The 16,531-nt window shown below is 42.1% G+C and overlaps 1 protein-coding gene across 4 annotated transcripts in view; it reads right to left on the bottom strand.

Annotated features, from left to right (window-relative positions):
- Positions 1–16,531, bottom strand: part of grip2b (glutamate receptor interacting protein 2b) — a 240,363-nt gene that overhangs the window by 77,445 nt on the left and 146,387 nt on the right. For 2 of the 4 annotated variants that reach the window (XM_047582881.1, XM_047582879.1), the window contains exon 1: positions 4,977–5,206. The exons of the other annotated variants lie outside the window; for them this stretch is intronic. In XM_047582881.1, the coding sequence (XP_047438837.1) occupies positions 4,977–5,022 (46 nt within the window). In that variant the 5' untranslated portion in view covers positions 5,023–5,206. Of the gene's footprint in view, positions 1–4,976; positions 5,207–16,531 lie in introns of those variants that run through there. 4 annotated transcript variants of the gene reach the window in all.

The raw sequence follows: 16,531 nt of genomic DNA on the forward strand, positions 1-16,531 counted from the left end.
AGAGGAGCGACGGAGGAAGAGGGGAGGGAAGGAAAGGGGATAGACGGGAAGGGGCAAGAGGAGGGGAGAGACAAAAATGCAGATGAGAGGAGAAAAGACTGAGAAGAGAACACAGATTTAGGCAAAAAGCTTTCAAAGTTTAGATAATAATATTTCGGCGGAGTTATGATTGAAATATGTGGCTGTGATACGTACATTCAAGAGAATTTAAGTTCCCACACACAAAAATAGAATAACCTGATCATCACTGTATTTTTATTCTTTATTTCAATAAATTTGTAAACCTTCTATAAGGTTAGAAAGATGAAATGTATATTCTCAGATGCAGTTAAGAATGATGGAGAATTTCAGAACAGAGAAAAGGAGGTGGATGCCAAGAAGAAGCTGAGAGATGAAGTCACTGTAAGATGTGACCGGAGCAAAAGGAAGACTTCTACTCTCACATTAATTATCTCAAACTCAACTTCCACTTAGGTTCAGAGAGATCAGCCCTGTCGTCAGTCGGCCCATTTCTCTTCAATAATTCAAACAGCTCGCGTGGAGTCCACAGCTGAACCACCACAGCGGCCCATGTCTTTACCTTAAGGCCTTCACTGCGTTTAATACTCACATATACATGCATATACACACACATATATATATATATATATATTACCAGTGATGAATGATAGAAAGACTTTATCTACTTCACACTTTAGTTTGATCAGTGATTCCCCGGGGCCTTTTCGAACACAAACTGAAAAGTTTCCATGAGAACGAGGTCTTTGAAATCCCGACCGAAAGTTGCACGGGCGGTTCAAGCCTGCGCCGTTTCTCCTCTTTCTGACAGATGGGGGAATTCTGACGAAAGAACTGAACGTGCTTTTTCAAAATATATCTTCAGGGGCTGTTAACACAACAAACTCTAAGAGGGAGCTCCTTCCTCTCATGTGTTTACTGGGGGGACGCCCTTCTCAGTAAACCTCTGAAATTGCACTTAAAAGATACTCCAACCGTCAAATTAGACTAGACTTAGCCTGATCAGGCTAAGTGTATTCTGTTCCTTTATCTAAACAATCTTACACGTCGTATGTCATCACCAACCAAATTTGGATGGATATTGCTGGATGAGACTTTTTTATGTTTATTTCTTATTTATTTTAATGATAGACTCTCTGTGATAAGAGTGTCTGCTTATACTGCCAGTACCAGTGTGTCAGTGTGTGCACATACGCTTTTAGCTGCTTGTTTTATCTTGAGAGGTCTGTTAAGCTCAAGTGCTTCCATCTCTGTGGGAGCTGTGTGCACATTTGCAGGTCAACAAAAGTTGGACCCAAAGCACATTTTCGTGCCGTCGCATGGATCGAAATAGGACTCCACTCAACAGGAAGTGACAGACGATTTGAATGGGATGTTTCAACTGTTGCTTTTACCGTACAAGTACATGACATTGAGCGTACTTGTTGAGCTGAAAATTTTAAGGCCACTAGACTGCAGGCTGCTTTCAGCTGGGTTGGCCAAAAAAAAAAAATCAAACTCAGTCAGCATGATAAATCTGTGATACATATTATGTTTCTGTTTTTGCTGACAAGTCAATGTCTAAATTGAATATGCACATAGATAAAAAGGAAAGTTGCTGCATTCCTGAACCAACTTGTTTCAGCAATTGCCCCAAAAATGTCACTGAATCTTTTACAAAAGCTTCCTAAATGTGTGATATCTTTTCCCCTCGTACTGCGGATACACTGTGAAAACTGAGGGGGGAAAAAAAGGCGAGAGGTTCCCGGTGGACGGGCAGCTAATGCGCAGAATAACCATCAGCTGTCTGGAGAGAAGAGACTCTCTTTTTCAAAGCCACCGTCGCGTTAGCTATTCCCCGAGGTTCGGTGAGTAATAAGTTTGATGTGACTTCACAGGCAAACCTGCAGGACTTGGAATTATTAATCATCAGCGAGGCTTTGACTCGATCTACAAAAAAAAAATGAAAATGAAAAAAATCACAGGCAACCTGTAGCCCCTCCAGCACTACAGAGAAGAAGAGCTGCATTATGGACTGATACCAGTTTTTTCTTTTTTTTTTGCAGAACAACTAGAGGGCTTTGGTGTCTTTTGAGATCGAAGAAAGGAACATTTCTGACTTGGAGCATCTTGGGGACATTAACAGGAAATGGGTTCAAAATCAGTGTTTTCACGGAGCTCCCTGCTTAACTGAGACACGAGGAGAAACTGAGCAGATGGCATTCTGATTCTGACTCCTGACCTGCCGATAAGATAAAACAAAGCCCTAAAATATGTGCTAAAGTTACCACACATGGCTCCTTGCCCCATAAAGGGTTAAACAGTCAATGACTTGCCTTTTTTTTTATTTTGTCCTTACCACAAACTTTTTTTTTTCCAAACACAAAAATCATTAATTAATTCAGAAGTAACAGCACGGTCAATATTCTTTTTCGAATTGTTTTAATGGCGCGGAGTGCGAAACAAAAACTTTTAATGGACTTTGAGAACCCTGAAACTCACATAATTGTTTTGCACTTACTTCTAATGAGGTCAGAGTTACTTTTCTCAAATACTTATTACCAGGTCATGACAACACTTTAGAGTGATAGCAACTTACATGTGTTAACAGTTGCCTTGCGGAAAATCCTATTAGTGCGTTAAATGCGGTTAAAGTTAAGAGATGCAAAAAACTGCAGAATGCAGATGTCTTTGTGTGTCTGCATTTTGGGCCACAGCATGTATGTCTGTGTATGTCTTATTATGATTTGTCAAGTTTTTCATTTTTGCACTGAATAAGTTCAGTTAATCTCGTCGCACATGTCCTATTCTATCCTAACTCACACCATGTGTCCTTGTCATGTCTTCCTTGCTCTCTTCCTTCTTCACTTTCACTTCGTCCCTTTCATCAGCGTTATCTTTATTGATTGCCATCCATCATGCTTTGGTTTATTCTCTCTCAGTACTTCTAAATAAGCGCCACAGACAGCAGCAGAGCGCAGACTCTATAGACACATAAGAAATACTGGCAGCTTTCGCTTGTTTGGCCCTTGAGTGCCTCATCAACTCTGCAACAATCTGGCAACCAAGTGCCCTTCTGCGGATCGTCTCCTACCGACGGTTAGCATTACGAAGCAGGCGAGCCGCGACAGCGCTAAGTCAGCTCCGGCAATTATGAATTATATAGTTTCAAGCCTGCGAGTTGAGGCTTTGATACCAGTAAGCTTTCATTTTCGTGGTTTGAGCGCGTTCTCATCTGAACACTTTAAGCTCTATCCCAAGTTAATACTCACTAATCTTCCAGCGACACACTTCTGTGCTTGTTTCTAATGAAGTAAGTGGTACCTTTCTCAAACAGCGTACAGAGTGTTTTGTGTTGACACAGCTGACCCGTGTAAATCAATCATTTCAACTCATCATGCAGTTATGTTTGTGCGTCTTTAAACTTTGGCCTTTTCCCTTCAGTGTCACTGACCTTTCTACCTAACTTCGTTCTCTTTGATCAGTCAGGAAGAAATAATCTCCTTCGTGAAACTCCACAATATCAATTTACGAACAATGACGGTGAACGTCCTTAACCGTCGCGCTACATTCATTGCGGTGACGAATGAGAGCGTGAAAGTCACAGACTAGGTGACAGACCTGCTGCAGCAGAATTATTTTTCTCTCTCCTCAGAAAGTTTTTGTTTTTTTCCGCGGTGAGACATGAGACTTTTAAGATGTGACACGTTCGGAGATAACCCCACGGCATCAGCTCCGCACAGACACATGAAACGCGACAGTCATCTGTCTCCCACGCCGCGTGGCAATAAGGGCAGCTCTAACTCTCAATTTGCCTGGGAATTCAGATAGTTGTTATTGTGGTAGTAATCCCAGGGCGGGCTGCAGTGCGTCGCGACAGGCCGATAGGCGGCGTTTTGTCCCCATTTGCCTCGCTCTCCCCTGCATCTCCAGGCTGCACTTCAAAGCAATAGATCTCCAAATTCATAAATAAGTCAGCAGAAGAGGAGAAGAGAAAGCTGCACATCTCTCCGAAACAAACACGGACCGCGGTTGACTGGAGAGCGCTGCATGCACCTGGCATCATCAGTCATGGAAACCACAAACACAGAAAGATTGTGTGTGAGAAATGTTGTGGAATATGAAAAATAGGGGGCAACGCTTTTAATGAAAGTGCTCCAATTACCACACCACAGGAGGTTAATACAAGGGAGCCATAGAGATATCATAATGAGCAACTATCAAATACCATTTAAGGTCAATGGAAACTCAACACTGACTTGGAGGATTATAAACCTGTTAAAGCTGTGTCACATATACAACATGGAACATACTATATTTAAGCAAATGAGTGAAAATGTAGGCTGGTTTTGCATAATATTTCAATTAGTGTTATAATTCCACATAAGTCTCTGCAAATCCTTTCCATTCCACCTTTATATACCTCTCCCGTTGTTGTATGGTTTTGTCTTACGTGCAGCGGAACCAATGCGCACCTGAAGTCCTTTTATGCGTGTGCACGCGCGGCAAATTGAGCTGATCGTGGTTTGTCTCATTACAGAAATTAGAAAAACCCTGACAGGGAAATGTCACTGTGAGCTGCATTAATGAACAGAAGTAAGATATTTAAGGTCTCACAGGAAAACAAAACAAAAAAACAACTTATTGTCGACACAATGAGTGAAATCACATGGAGGAAAGAAGCAACGCAACTAGTATTCTAATGAGGCCAACCAAGAGCGCATTATCGGAAATGCGCATCGCAGTGCTTTAAAATTCTAAATTGCACCGCGGTGATTTAGTGCAGCGATGACATTAACCCCTTCGGACTCGCTGAGGAAACAGCGCGGCGGCAACTTTGAAGTGATCGCGAATGTGACCGGTGACTGCGGACGTGCAGAGGGAAAGTGCATTGACTCCAGGCGCTCCCGGAGCAATACGCGCAAAATAAATTAAAATAAAACTAATATAATAATAATAATAATTAACTTTCAATTTACCTTTTTGCAGCAGCCTTCTCTTCAATATAGTCTGAAGAAAAAGCATTTTCCCCCACACCGGTTCCAGCTTGGACGGATAATTCTCTCCTCATGGAAGAGCAGCGGAAGAGGAAGAAGAAGAGGCAGAACTTCTGTCTGCTTGCACCTCACTCACCACCCTCACTCTCCTTCTCGCTTTCTCTCTCGCTGTCTTTTCTCACCCTCCTCCTCCTCTCTCCCTGTTTACTCTCTCAAAGGGGCCCCTTCCCTCTTGACACCAGCTGAACCGGAGGCTGTGCGTGCATGCGCGCGCGCACGCGTGTGTGTGTTTCACTCAGAAGAGGAAGGAAAACAGGACTGAAAAGTCGTCTCTCTAATCCACTTTAATCAGATCTCTCCTCACTCTGCACCCTGATGCTTCCAGTCTGGTTCTGTTCCGAAAGAGATGATGTGTGTTTTCACATGTTCTCCTCCTCATTTTCTTTATGCACTAATTTAATTACAGAGTTTTTCTCTCTCTCTCTTGCTCTCTCGCTCTCCATCTCTGTCTCTTCTCCTCTGCCTCTCTCCTGATTATGCACAAAAAATTGCAGCTCAAAGCCTTCGGGACTTTTGATGCCCTAGTTTTTTTTTTTTCCTTCTTCAGAGTCTCTGTGTCTAGTGGGCTTGTATATATGTATGTGTGTGTAGGTGTGTGCGCGTGCGTGCGTGTAAGACCGTTGAAAGCGTAGCCAAAAGATGAAAGCTTCCCACACTGAGACCCACCAGAACATGACTTATTCCTCCGCTCCCCCGTCGGCTGGTGATCATAAGGTGACCAATGTCGCTTGATGTGACATGAAACCGGGAAACACACTCTCTCCCTCTGCACACAAACGTGTCCCGCGCGTCCGGCCTCCGCAACCGAGGGTTCCCGTTCGCCTTAGCAGGGAATGGGATCTGGGGTTTGAGGCCATCACGGTGTGTACAGAACAAAAAAAAAAAAAAAAAGAAGGCAAGGCAATTACCGCAGGACCAGAAATCGCAGCAAACATTGAACATTTTGGTACGTTATTACTTCGGTTTTGCGCTCGGGCTCGATGCCTTTGAAACAAAGCATTAGTTATAGGGGTGAAAATGCTGACTGGAAGATTTAACCTAAAGGCGTTTGCATCCACGTCGGACGAACGGTGTCTGAATTGCAACACTCTTTATAAATACCCTCAAGGGTAAAAGGGTCCACAAGCTCTACATTGACTCCACTAAATCTGAGAGTCAGCAATTTAACCTCGTACTCAGTGTTTCATTTCAGATCCTGGGGCACTGTGGTAGCAGCAGCTGTAATGAAAAAAAAAAAACACCTCACAACCCCATTACTTACAATGTATACTGCACTCTGCTGGCATTAAGTGTTTTTTTTTGTTGTTGTTGTTGTTGTTGAGATTGAGATTTCTGTACATTTTTCCACATTTTTCCACTAACAGCTGCGTTGCGTACAAGATCTGCTCAGCTGCATTCAGTCTGAGGCTCTTCCAGGTTGCTTTGACAGCTTGAAGCACACTTAAACTTAACTTAACCTGCCTTAATATGAACCGAGACCATAAGAATCAGGCACTAAGTCAACTGGGGCAAGGAAAACCTATTTTTTTATCGTAAAATCTGAGGCTTGTGGCCGGCCAGGTGGAGCCAGAAAAACAAAAGGGAAATGGGACTGAAGAGACGGGATGAGAGGGTGAGAAGAGAGATGTAGGAGCAAATTATATTTAGCGGTGATGTATAACACATCGGGGATGGATACTGGATTAAAATGACTAACAAGCTGCTAACATGTGCACTTGACAGCGCGTGTTAGCACCTTGCATGAGATTTGAAATAAATAAAAATAGATGCAGAATAAAGGATGTATTATTACACCCAAAAACCAAAACTTCAGCGCCGCTGATTGCGGCTACTACCCCGGCGCTGCTGCCCACGGCGAAAATCTCTACTTTTCTTCACCACCTTAATGCCACTTGGGACGGCAAGGGGCCGTACATCCCAGCATGCACTCAGAGAAGGCACCCCAGACAGGTGGCTGGCTGGTCTATTACAACGCACACAGGTCGAAACCCAGCGCACAGACTCAAAAACTCCTGCTGAGTCCTGAAGGGATTAGAGTGCTTCTGCTGCTGCTGCTGCTGCTGGACAATCAGCTGGTGATTAAAGCCTCTAGTGTGAACTTAGAGACACTTAGATCCGTCTGCAGAGTTTGCAAATTAAGTAAAATGAAAAACTATTTATCACTTGCCAGCATCTTATCACATTTTGTCCAGCGCTCCAGTCGCTTATATTTTAACCAAAGATACTGTGAGCGTGGAGGTCGCTACTTATCCAGAGTGAAATGCCCAGCTTACTGCAGCAGAGCAGCGGTCTATGTTTAGATATACCCATTAACCACAGACTCGTACACTGCCTAGCATTTGGTAGGAACAGAAAACCTTTTCATCCTCCGAGCTGTCAAACATTGGTGGGCCACAGTCCCACTAGGCAGCATCCACGGCGTCTATAAAGACGGGCACTGCTTAAAAATACGCAAGTGCTTTCCCTCAACGCCGCCTCGGCAGCATAAAGGTTAAAATAAAACTACAGTCAACAGGCTTCTGTCTTTCACATGGAGGCACTGCAGCGCTGGGCTGTGAGCTGTCACCGAGACAGGTTTCACAAGTTCCTTTTCACTGGAAGTTTTTTTTATTTTTTATTTTTTTTTCCTCCATGTCCTTATCTGAAGTAAGGAGAACACGTACACAAGGTAGCACAGGATGTTTTGACGGGATATACACCGGTGCATGCCACTGACAACACACACACACACACACACACACACACACACACACACGCACACACACACACACACATACACACAGTTTTCTTTATATAATACATGATATTTTTTCAGGTTGTTAATTAAACCTGTATGTGAAGTTGATATATTTTCTTTTACTTCATCAGTCTTTACTGCTACGGTGCGATGGAGCATCATTATCATTTTATCTGAGATTTACATAAACGCCAAATAAAATGATGACGAGAAGACGGGTGTATCTATTTACGTTGACTGAAACATCTCTATATGTGTCAAATCTGATGGAAATGTAACAGAACAACAAGGTGTTTTAACCCCCAAATGTACTGACAACACTGAATCTAATCAGTAGAAGAAGAAGATGACCAAGGTGGACACATATTTTCAATGTTGCTGTCCATCCACAGATAGAGCATAGTGACCTTTTCTACAGGCATTTGTTGTTTAAGAAAACAACAAGTCAATTTAAAACTATCAAACAAGGTCCCTGTAAAGAAAGTAAGTCAAAACTGATTCCGATTAAACTGCTTGGGATTGCTTACCCTTTCGTAGATTCGTCACTAAATCGCAAAACCACAGTTGAATCAAAACATGTCAGTGTCAGTCTTAACAATATTAGCGCACGCTTCAGAGTTGGTGCTTGTTGCAGCTGTATTGCATTACGTTGCATTAGACTACTCTGTTGTTGTGTCCATCCGCTGTGTGAGCATATACTTGACCGATAGATAAAATGTGAGAATAAAAAAAAAACTCATCCCTTATTTATCCCGTGTGATGCAATCGATTCTTTGGTTGTCACTGTATTCTTCTTTTCGTGTTTCTGTTTGCTCTCATTTTCTCTTTTTTTCCATTTAGTGGTGATAGATTTTAATAGTTTTCTTTATTTTATTTTATTTTCTTTTTCTTGCCTGGTCACAGGGGCACTGTCGCCTAGAGAAGTGTCAGAAAAGTTTTACCATCTGAAGGAAAAGGTCTTTTCATCTTTCTCTATGTCAACCGAGAACCATCTCAAGTGAGCGGTCCGTTGAGAGAAAGGATGTGGAAGTCTGCTGGCTCTGAGCACGGCTGCTTTTTTTTTTTTTTTTTCATCTCTTATCTGCTAGAAGAGAGCATGACCTCAAACTGAATGCTAAAAAATGATAGTTTTATGGGAGTTTTCTGTCCCTCTCTTCCTCACATCAAGACAATGACCTGTTGTTGGACTTGACTCAAGAATGTTTCTTATTTGAATTATTAAGGTATTCGTTAACGCAAAAGATGACAATACACTATACACAGACACGATATAACAATCCTGCAGTCATATTCAATAAGGTACAGTTTAGTCCCCCAAAACTGACATTTGTAAACTAATTTATCCTGCCATAAATAAAAAAACATTATGTTGAAAGTTGAATGTGTGTATGCTGTATGCCTACAGTCTATGGACGTTTGGCGAAGTTGTTAATTGATCGTCGCTAAGAGGATTTGGACCGCTCCTCTGCTAGTGTTTCCTTTTCAGGTGAATGTGCATTGCAGTAGTACTTTTGTTGCATTTCGGTAGAATGGGCTTCATCTTTAGTGAGGTATTTCTCCTCGCTTGTCTTCCTGGAGGCATGTTGTTACTGTCATGTGATCTAGTCGACGTGATGCTACATAAGAATCACGGAACAGCAGTGAAGTCGTCAAACAGACCAGTCAATCCTTCTGTACAACCACTAATAGCTAGAACCTCACTGCAGTTCACACTGGAGGACACAGTACCGTACTGTAATTGAAGCAACGGTGCCCTCAAACTGCATTCTGGGACACCTAGCTGTCCTAAGTCCACATAACCTACACGCTGCTTGCTGCGGGCATCACATGACTTTTTTTTTGTTGACGCCACCATAATGGCAGGAAAACTTTGGGGAAAACAAAAGGCGCCAGCACTGATTTCATGCCAACAGAGTTTACTGCACTTTAAAAGGACACAAAGTGAGCAGTACAAGGCAAAACTCGACAGATTACATGTCACAGACTCTTGTCATGCCCCAGTTTGCATTTTTTCAAGGATTAAAACAGCCGGTGGGGACAATGTTCTTGACCTGTAGGGTCCAGATATACTATAGAAATACCTCCGTCCTACTCCAGAGTCACTGAGAGCATTCAAGTTTGTTGGCCAAAAACAGCGTCTCTTCATTCCTACACTGTCATCATAATATAAAGAACTAATCACTGTGCTGAAGAGTCTCCATTATACGCCAATCGTTTATGACGTTAACGCAGTTTAAATGAACGTCTAAATGCACTACATACACTAAATTATTCTTTTATTTTTATTTATTATACAACTGTATTTATTGTATATTGCAACGGAATCTCAATAACAAATAACTGTTTAATCCCGAATTTATTTCTCATTGTGGGTAGTTTTAGTGCTGAATGAGCAACAATCCTTTGTAATCCATGTTATAAACATTAGCCTAACTCGCCTATATGAAAAAAAATCCGTTACACATCGTGTTGAAAACATGCTAAATAAACAAGACATCACGCTTGGAAAACATTGGATTCTGTCCCTCAGAGAAAGTGACCGATACACAAGAGAAACGTGTTCCTTGAGGGATCTCACCGCTTCGTTTTCTAGTTTTATTGCATTAATCCACATCTGCTGTCACGCGAGATCTTTGGGAATCCTATAAAGCGATTTCCACTTTGCTTGTCCCCGACTATTCTGGCATCCTGGGACACGACGGCCCCAGGTTAATTAGTTAGACGGCCACAGTTGTCAACGGAACAGTTATTAGAGAAGAACACTTTCCTGCCAATATGTCAGTGTTGTGATAAACGGCGTAGAGTGACATCAGCTCCCAGAGTTCTGTACGTATACCTGGAGAACTGGACTGCATGGATAATTTGAACTGGACCAGTACTTGGGCAGCGAAGAATAAGATGTCTTAAGATCCCCAAGAACACAAGTATGGACAAGGACACATATGGACATATGCCCCATATTCTCCAACTCCTGACTCTTCTGTCAGTAAACTCCAACAAGTAAAAGTCAAACCAGCCCTGGAATCCCTGTTTAGCCGTGCAGCTGATTGTTTGATGAGTGTGTTGTTTATCTGGAGCTTTGCAGATCTTCTCAGTCATCTACTGTTCCTTCACCCTCAGTTACATTCATAACTCTTTAACCATAATCTACTGCTGCAGCCTACTTTATCTCCTTTGCTAAAGTTGCAGCCCGATGTTAGAGCTAGAGCTTGGGCAAACAAATCATTGCTAGTTCCTGGAAATTACATCTCAAGGGAGAGATTTACCTGATGTAATCCAATGCGTGTACATTTATGTGTAAACGGTCAACACTATAACTTTACCCGCACAGGCAATGCGGCAAAGTGCTAATAAAATATCTGCAAAGATTAAGAAAGAAGAAAAGACAGAAGAAGAAGAAGAAGAAATAACACAGCACTAAGAAACACTGCTGGAAACATAATAATACAGGGCGTTTGGTTCCTTTGCCTGCAAATTTATCCTAATAAAAATATTTTTAAAAGGTTTTTATTCATTTATTTTTTATCACAGGACCTTCTGCGAATCTTATACAGCTACAGTTCAAATGATTTCATCCATTAGTCATGTACCGCTGGTTATCCCTTTGAGAATGCAGAAACTAAATTTAGTCCTGGAGACTTGCAGCTTAAAATTTACCTGCTCCATCTTAATTCATGTCAGCCATGAAGCTGTTACAAACGCACAAGTTGATGAAAGTTGGAAAAAGCAATGTGAAAGCAACAGTGAGTAAGAGGAACCTCTAGAAGAGTTGACAAATAACACACAGATACCCATCGCTTCTAATAAAACACTAGTTCACAAAGATCAAAAACGTAAGCAGCAATGTTTTATGCCTTCATTCTTGGTCCTTGTCAAAACCTTAGATTACCACAAAGCTTCAAAAGCTATGGACATTCACATTTTCTTTTCATTTATAAACTTGTTGTCATCAGAGCCGACTTGAAGGCAGGACGGTTCAAAACAGACACGATTTGTCTTATTCTGCTCTTTAGCCTCTGTGACTATTACGTTGAAATAGGCAATTAAAAACAAACCCATAACGATCAAATCACCCCATTTCCATTTTACCTTCAACCTGAGCTCAAATGAAGAAGCATATGGCTAACAGGTCTGAATGCGCGCACACACACACCTTCCGCTTTACCTCATTATGGTCGGCCTTGATCAGCAGCGCTTAGACTGGCAGCATAATTTAATGAGCACACGCATTCATGTCGACATCATCATCATTCGTTCTCCATCACTACGGCCACAGACTGTGATTCAAACCCCGAGTGTTGTCCTGATCTTTCCGTTTCTATGATGCAACCCCGTTCCTTTCAGAAGGAACATTTCTATCCGGTCTTGCCGCTGACCTGCTCTTTGAGACATGGCTGTGAGTCCGCCTGATGTAGCTGACACGTCCGTTGCAAGATGAGACACAACAGGCGCTCCTCATGTTCATTTTATGAAGGCAAACATCCTGTCATTTCTCAAGGTTTTCCAAACCAGAGCAAAGTAAATAAGCCATATGTAAATGCAGATATTAAAGGAGAAAGACAGATTGCACAATGAGTTTCTGTGTTTTTTTAAATTATGAATATTGAAAAAGAACACACTCGTTGCATCATAATTAAACATATGCACAGACACACATGACTAATATTACATTTTTAATGCAGCTTGATTTGGTCAAACCAAGATGTTGCGGAATCTCAACTCATCCCGACGGCCTTTTGTTATTCTACTCCAGAGGAAGAAAAAATATCTGTTTCTTTAGCTGAGGCGGCTCCGTGTTCTCTATGTCACCACGGGGGATTCCTGCCAAGGACCGGTCACAGACCAGTCGGCAATCTGTGTAGCTTCATCTGTAAGACAAACTACTAGATTAACTAACCATAAACCAAAACGAAGGCAGGCTGAGGTTAGAGAGCCGAGTAGAACGGCAGAGCTGGTGATAATTCCGCCGCGTGACCATGAACAGAATCGCATGACAGTAACTCGCAGAGAGGCCACACTGCAGAGTGCGTGAAGGCGTGTCGTTTCTTTCGGTTGATTGGTTTCCAGAATAAATGCGTTGGCTTTTTATGGCGCCGTTGGACTTGGGATGACTCCTTTTTTACCTTGTGATAGTGAACAAGCGCTGAAGTCTGGCTGTTTCTGTACCCGTGGATCCACGCGGGGCCACTGAATGAGTCATGACACGATTCAGGAGAAGCAAGCAGCTGATGTGGAGGTAGTTTATCGATTTAATTTCACTTGTACAGTCAACACAGTCTACCCAGTCCACGGTGTTTATGCACAAGTTTGATATTTTTTTTTGCCCGAGGCCTTCATATAATCTCTCTCTCTCTCTTTGTGATATTTCTCCTCTTGTTTAACACAGTAAATTCAAATCAAATGTTTCCATAAGACTCCTTTCCCCCCTGTCCAGGTGAAGTCAGGGTGATTAACTCCATCCCATCTGGCGTGTCAGGATGAATAAATTGTACAGCAAACTCTGCTGCAGACAGCAGCCAGCATGAGCTAAGTGTTCGTCACACATGCACACGCACAAAAACGGCGGTAAAGGTAAACAGAGCTAACTTGCACTGACTGGTCCCAGCTACTGACAACTCAACTTTATGCACATCTCCACAGTCAGTCGTGGGTTTTTATTTTTTTTAGACAATCAAAGACGTCTGGTGTAATCTAACTGGACATGTAGGGCTGGAGCTAATATAAAGGGGCTGCGTCTTGTTAGGAAACACAGGTGCTGCTCAGAATTGCTTATTCAAGTCTGCGATAATCAGTCCCTGACTTATGTTTTTAATCTCTTGAGATTTGCCAGAAAAAATGAACAAATAAATAAATCATTTTCCCCGTTTGCAGTCTAGAACACACCGGACATTGTGTGAAATCAGGTTTGATTTTGGGTGCACCCATCTCAAATTGGTGGGAGCGACTCTCTGGTTGTGTGTTTTTTGCAGTTGGAAAATGTATCCATCTGACCTGTTTTACTCACCAGCCTGATTCAGCAACATGTGTGAGGGGGGAGTGCGTGGGAACTGCAACGCAGGTGGGCACAACAGGAGTACAAGACTGCAAAACTATCATCAGACAAGAACACAGATACGGGATGATTCTGCTCATGTTTCGTTCTTTAAAGCCGACACTTTTAACAATGTTTCTGCTTGTTAATGGAAATATGCTGGTTATATAAACTATGATAAGGTAACTGAACCCTTCGCTTTAAGGGGGAAATACTGCGGCACATCTACCACCTCGATCTGCAAACCTTCATTTTCTGTTGGTTACATAAGGGGCAAGCTATTTCCTTGTTGGCGCTGACTGTTGGCGCAAGATGTGAAGTGTGAAATCATCCAATATGGATGTAATTCCGAGGCATACTGGGCTGCAACTTTAATGGATGCTGCACACAAGAACGCATCACTAGATCAATTTCTCATGCGCTTATTTCAGCACCCACTCACAAAAATGACTCTGGTCATACATTACTCCAAAGGTAAAAATAAGATTTCATACATACATTGGAGCAATGACCTCTATTACACATTTAAAACTGGTACATGGACACTATCTGATGGAAGGAGACAGCTCTTTTTATTTTTTATGCCACCACTTTTGTGGTATCCTCAGTATCTGCATATTGATATTGGTGTTTATGTGCTGCAGAACAGGGAAGCTCATACGTTTTATTCTTTATCTTTTTTCCCTTTCATGTTCAATGAAATTTCCCTGTGGCTATGGTTGGTTCTCTAGTCTTGGTATCCATGCACCCCACACTGGGGTGGTGGTTCTCAGGAGCTGGGGCTTCTTGACCTGATTTTGGGCCCTGGTAAGGGTCTCACTCATATTTAGGGAATGCTCACATGCATGTGTGATGTCACCTGCCAGCCCGTGCAGGATCAAATCAATAACAATTGATGAGTCCCATCTAATAAGGGCTGGACTGTTCTTTCACTCTATCACTATGTGATACTAGTTTATTTTCATCAATTAACAACATGCATTAAATGAACAGAGTCTAAATCTAAATCTAAATGACCACCATTTGCCTTCAAGACATCATCACTTCTTCTAGGTACTTGCACACAGTTTTTGAAGAAACTTGGCTGGTAGGTTGTTCCAAACATCTTGGAGAACTAACCACAGATCTTCATGTCATGTAATCCCAGGCACATTCGATGATGTTGAGATCCGGGCTCTGTGGGGGGCATGCCATCACTTCCAGGACTTCTTGTTCTTCTTTAGGCTTAAGATAGTTCTTAATGACCCTTGGCTGTATGTTTGGGGTCTTTGTCATGCTGCAGAATAAATTTGGGGCCAATCATACGCCTCCCTGATGGTATTGACGATGGATAAGTATCTGCCTGTATTTCACAGCATTGAGGACACCATTAATCCTGACCAACTCCATTTGCAGAAATTCAGCCCCAGACTTGTAAAGGAACCTCCACCATGCTTCACTGTTGCCTGGAGACTCTTGTTATTATAGCGCTCTCCAGCCCTTGAGTGAACAAATTTCCTTCTGCTACGGTCAAATATTTCAAATTTTGACTTATCATGTCAGAGCACCTGTTGCCATTTTTCTGCACCTCAGTTCCTACATTTCCATACATAGTTGGATCTCTTGGTCTTGTTTCTGTGTCAGAGGTATGGATTTTTGGCAGCAACTCTTCCATGAAGACCACTTCAGTACAATAGATGGGTGTAGCTGGGTCCCACAGGTTTCTGCCAGTTCTGAGATGATGACACTGCTGGACATCTTCCGATTTCGAAAGGGAAATAGGCTTAATGTGTTTTTCATCTGCATCTACGATCTTACAAAATCCCTGAAGTGTACCTATAAGGATTGATGCTGGTTCCAAGGCAAAGGGCAGTTAACTTACCACCATCTAAACTGTTTAGTGATGTTCATGTTGCTGCTTTGTATCACATCCTAACATAAATGACAGCTACTTTTCTAAACAGCACTGGAAAAGCATGAGCACATGGCATCAAGCTGCTACAGATGTTTGTCTGACCTTCCTCTTTTTTTCGATTTTCTAGTGTTGTGCCCACTTAACTAATCTTCCTTTGGTTTTTTATTTAATGGCCATGTTCGTGCACACATAGCAAAAACACATTAACATGTGCGTGTAAGCTGGAAAAAGTCCTGCCACCGTTAATAAAGATCCTGTAGATGAAAACACACACACACACACACACACACACACACACACAGAAATAAATAATTCCTTGTGAGTCGTGCTAGACTTGATTAGGATCACACACGCATGCACGCACACACACACACTTAATGAAGCATGCTGCAAAAGATACATAGGGTCCATTGTTTTCTGTTTTAAGAAAAAAAAATGTTTATTTATTATCATTATTCAGAGAAACTATGGTAGACATGCAGCATGATCTGTATCATTTTTGCATTTTTCCTCCCTTCCTACCAGAGAATTTATATACCTGTAAACTGTTCTACTCAGGGGGCAGCAGGGGCAATAAAACAAGGGCAGGTGGCTCCAATGGCCCCTGAGGCTGGCTCCAGGAGAGGGTCAACCACAATAAACTTTGAAATTAAAAATGCCCAACTTTATGCCAGCATGTAATTTCCCCAACTGTAACTGGGTGATTTTTTTTTTTTTTTTTAATTCTTTAAATTATGTACAGGCTTAGAATTATGCATAATTAAGTGCTACTTTGAGTGACAGGTGGATTCCCTCCCAGGTTGCTAGCTGTCTGC

The sequence above is a fragment of the Mugil cephalus genome, chromosome 4, assembly GCF_022458985.1.
Source record: "Mugil cephalus isolate CIBA_MC_2020 chromosome 4, CIBA_Mcephalus_1.1, whole genome shotgun sequence".
Lineage (NCBI taxonomy): Eukaryota > Metazoa > Chordata > Actinopteri > Mugiliformes > Mugilidae > Mugil > Mugil cephalus.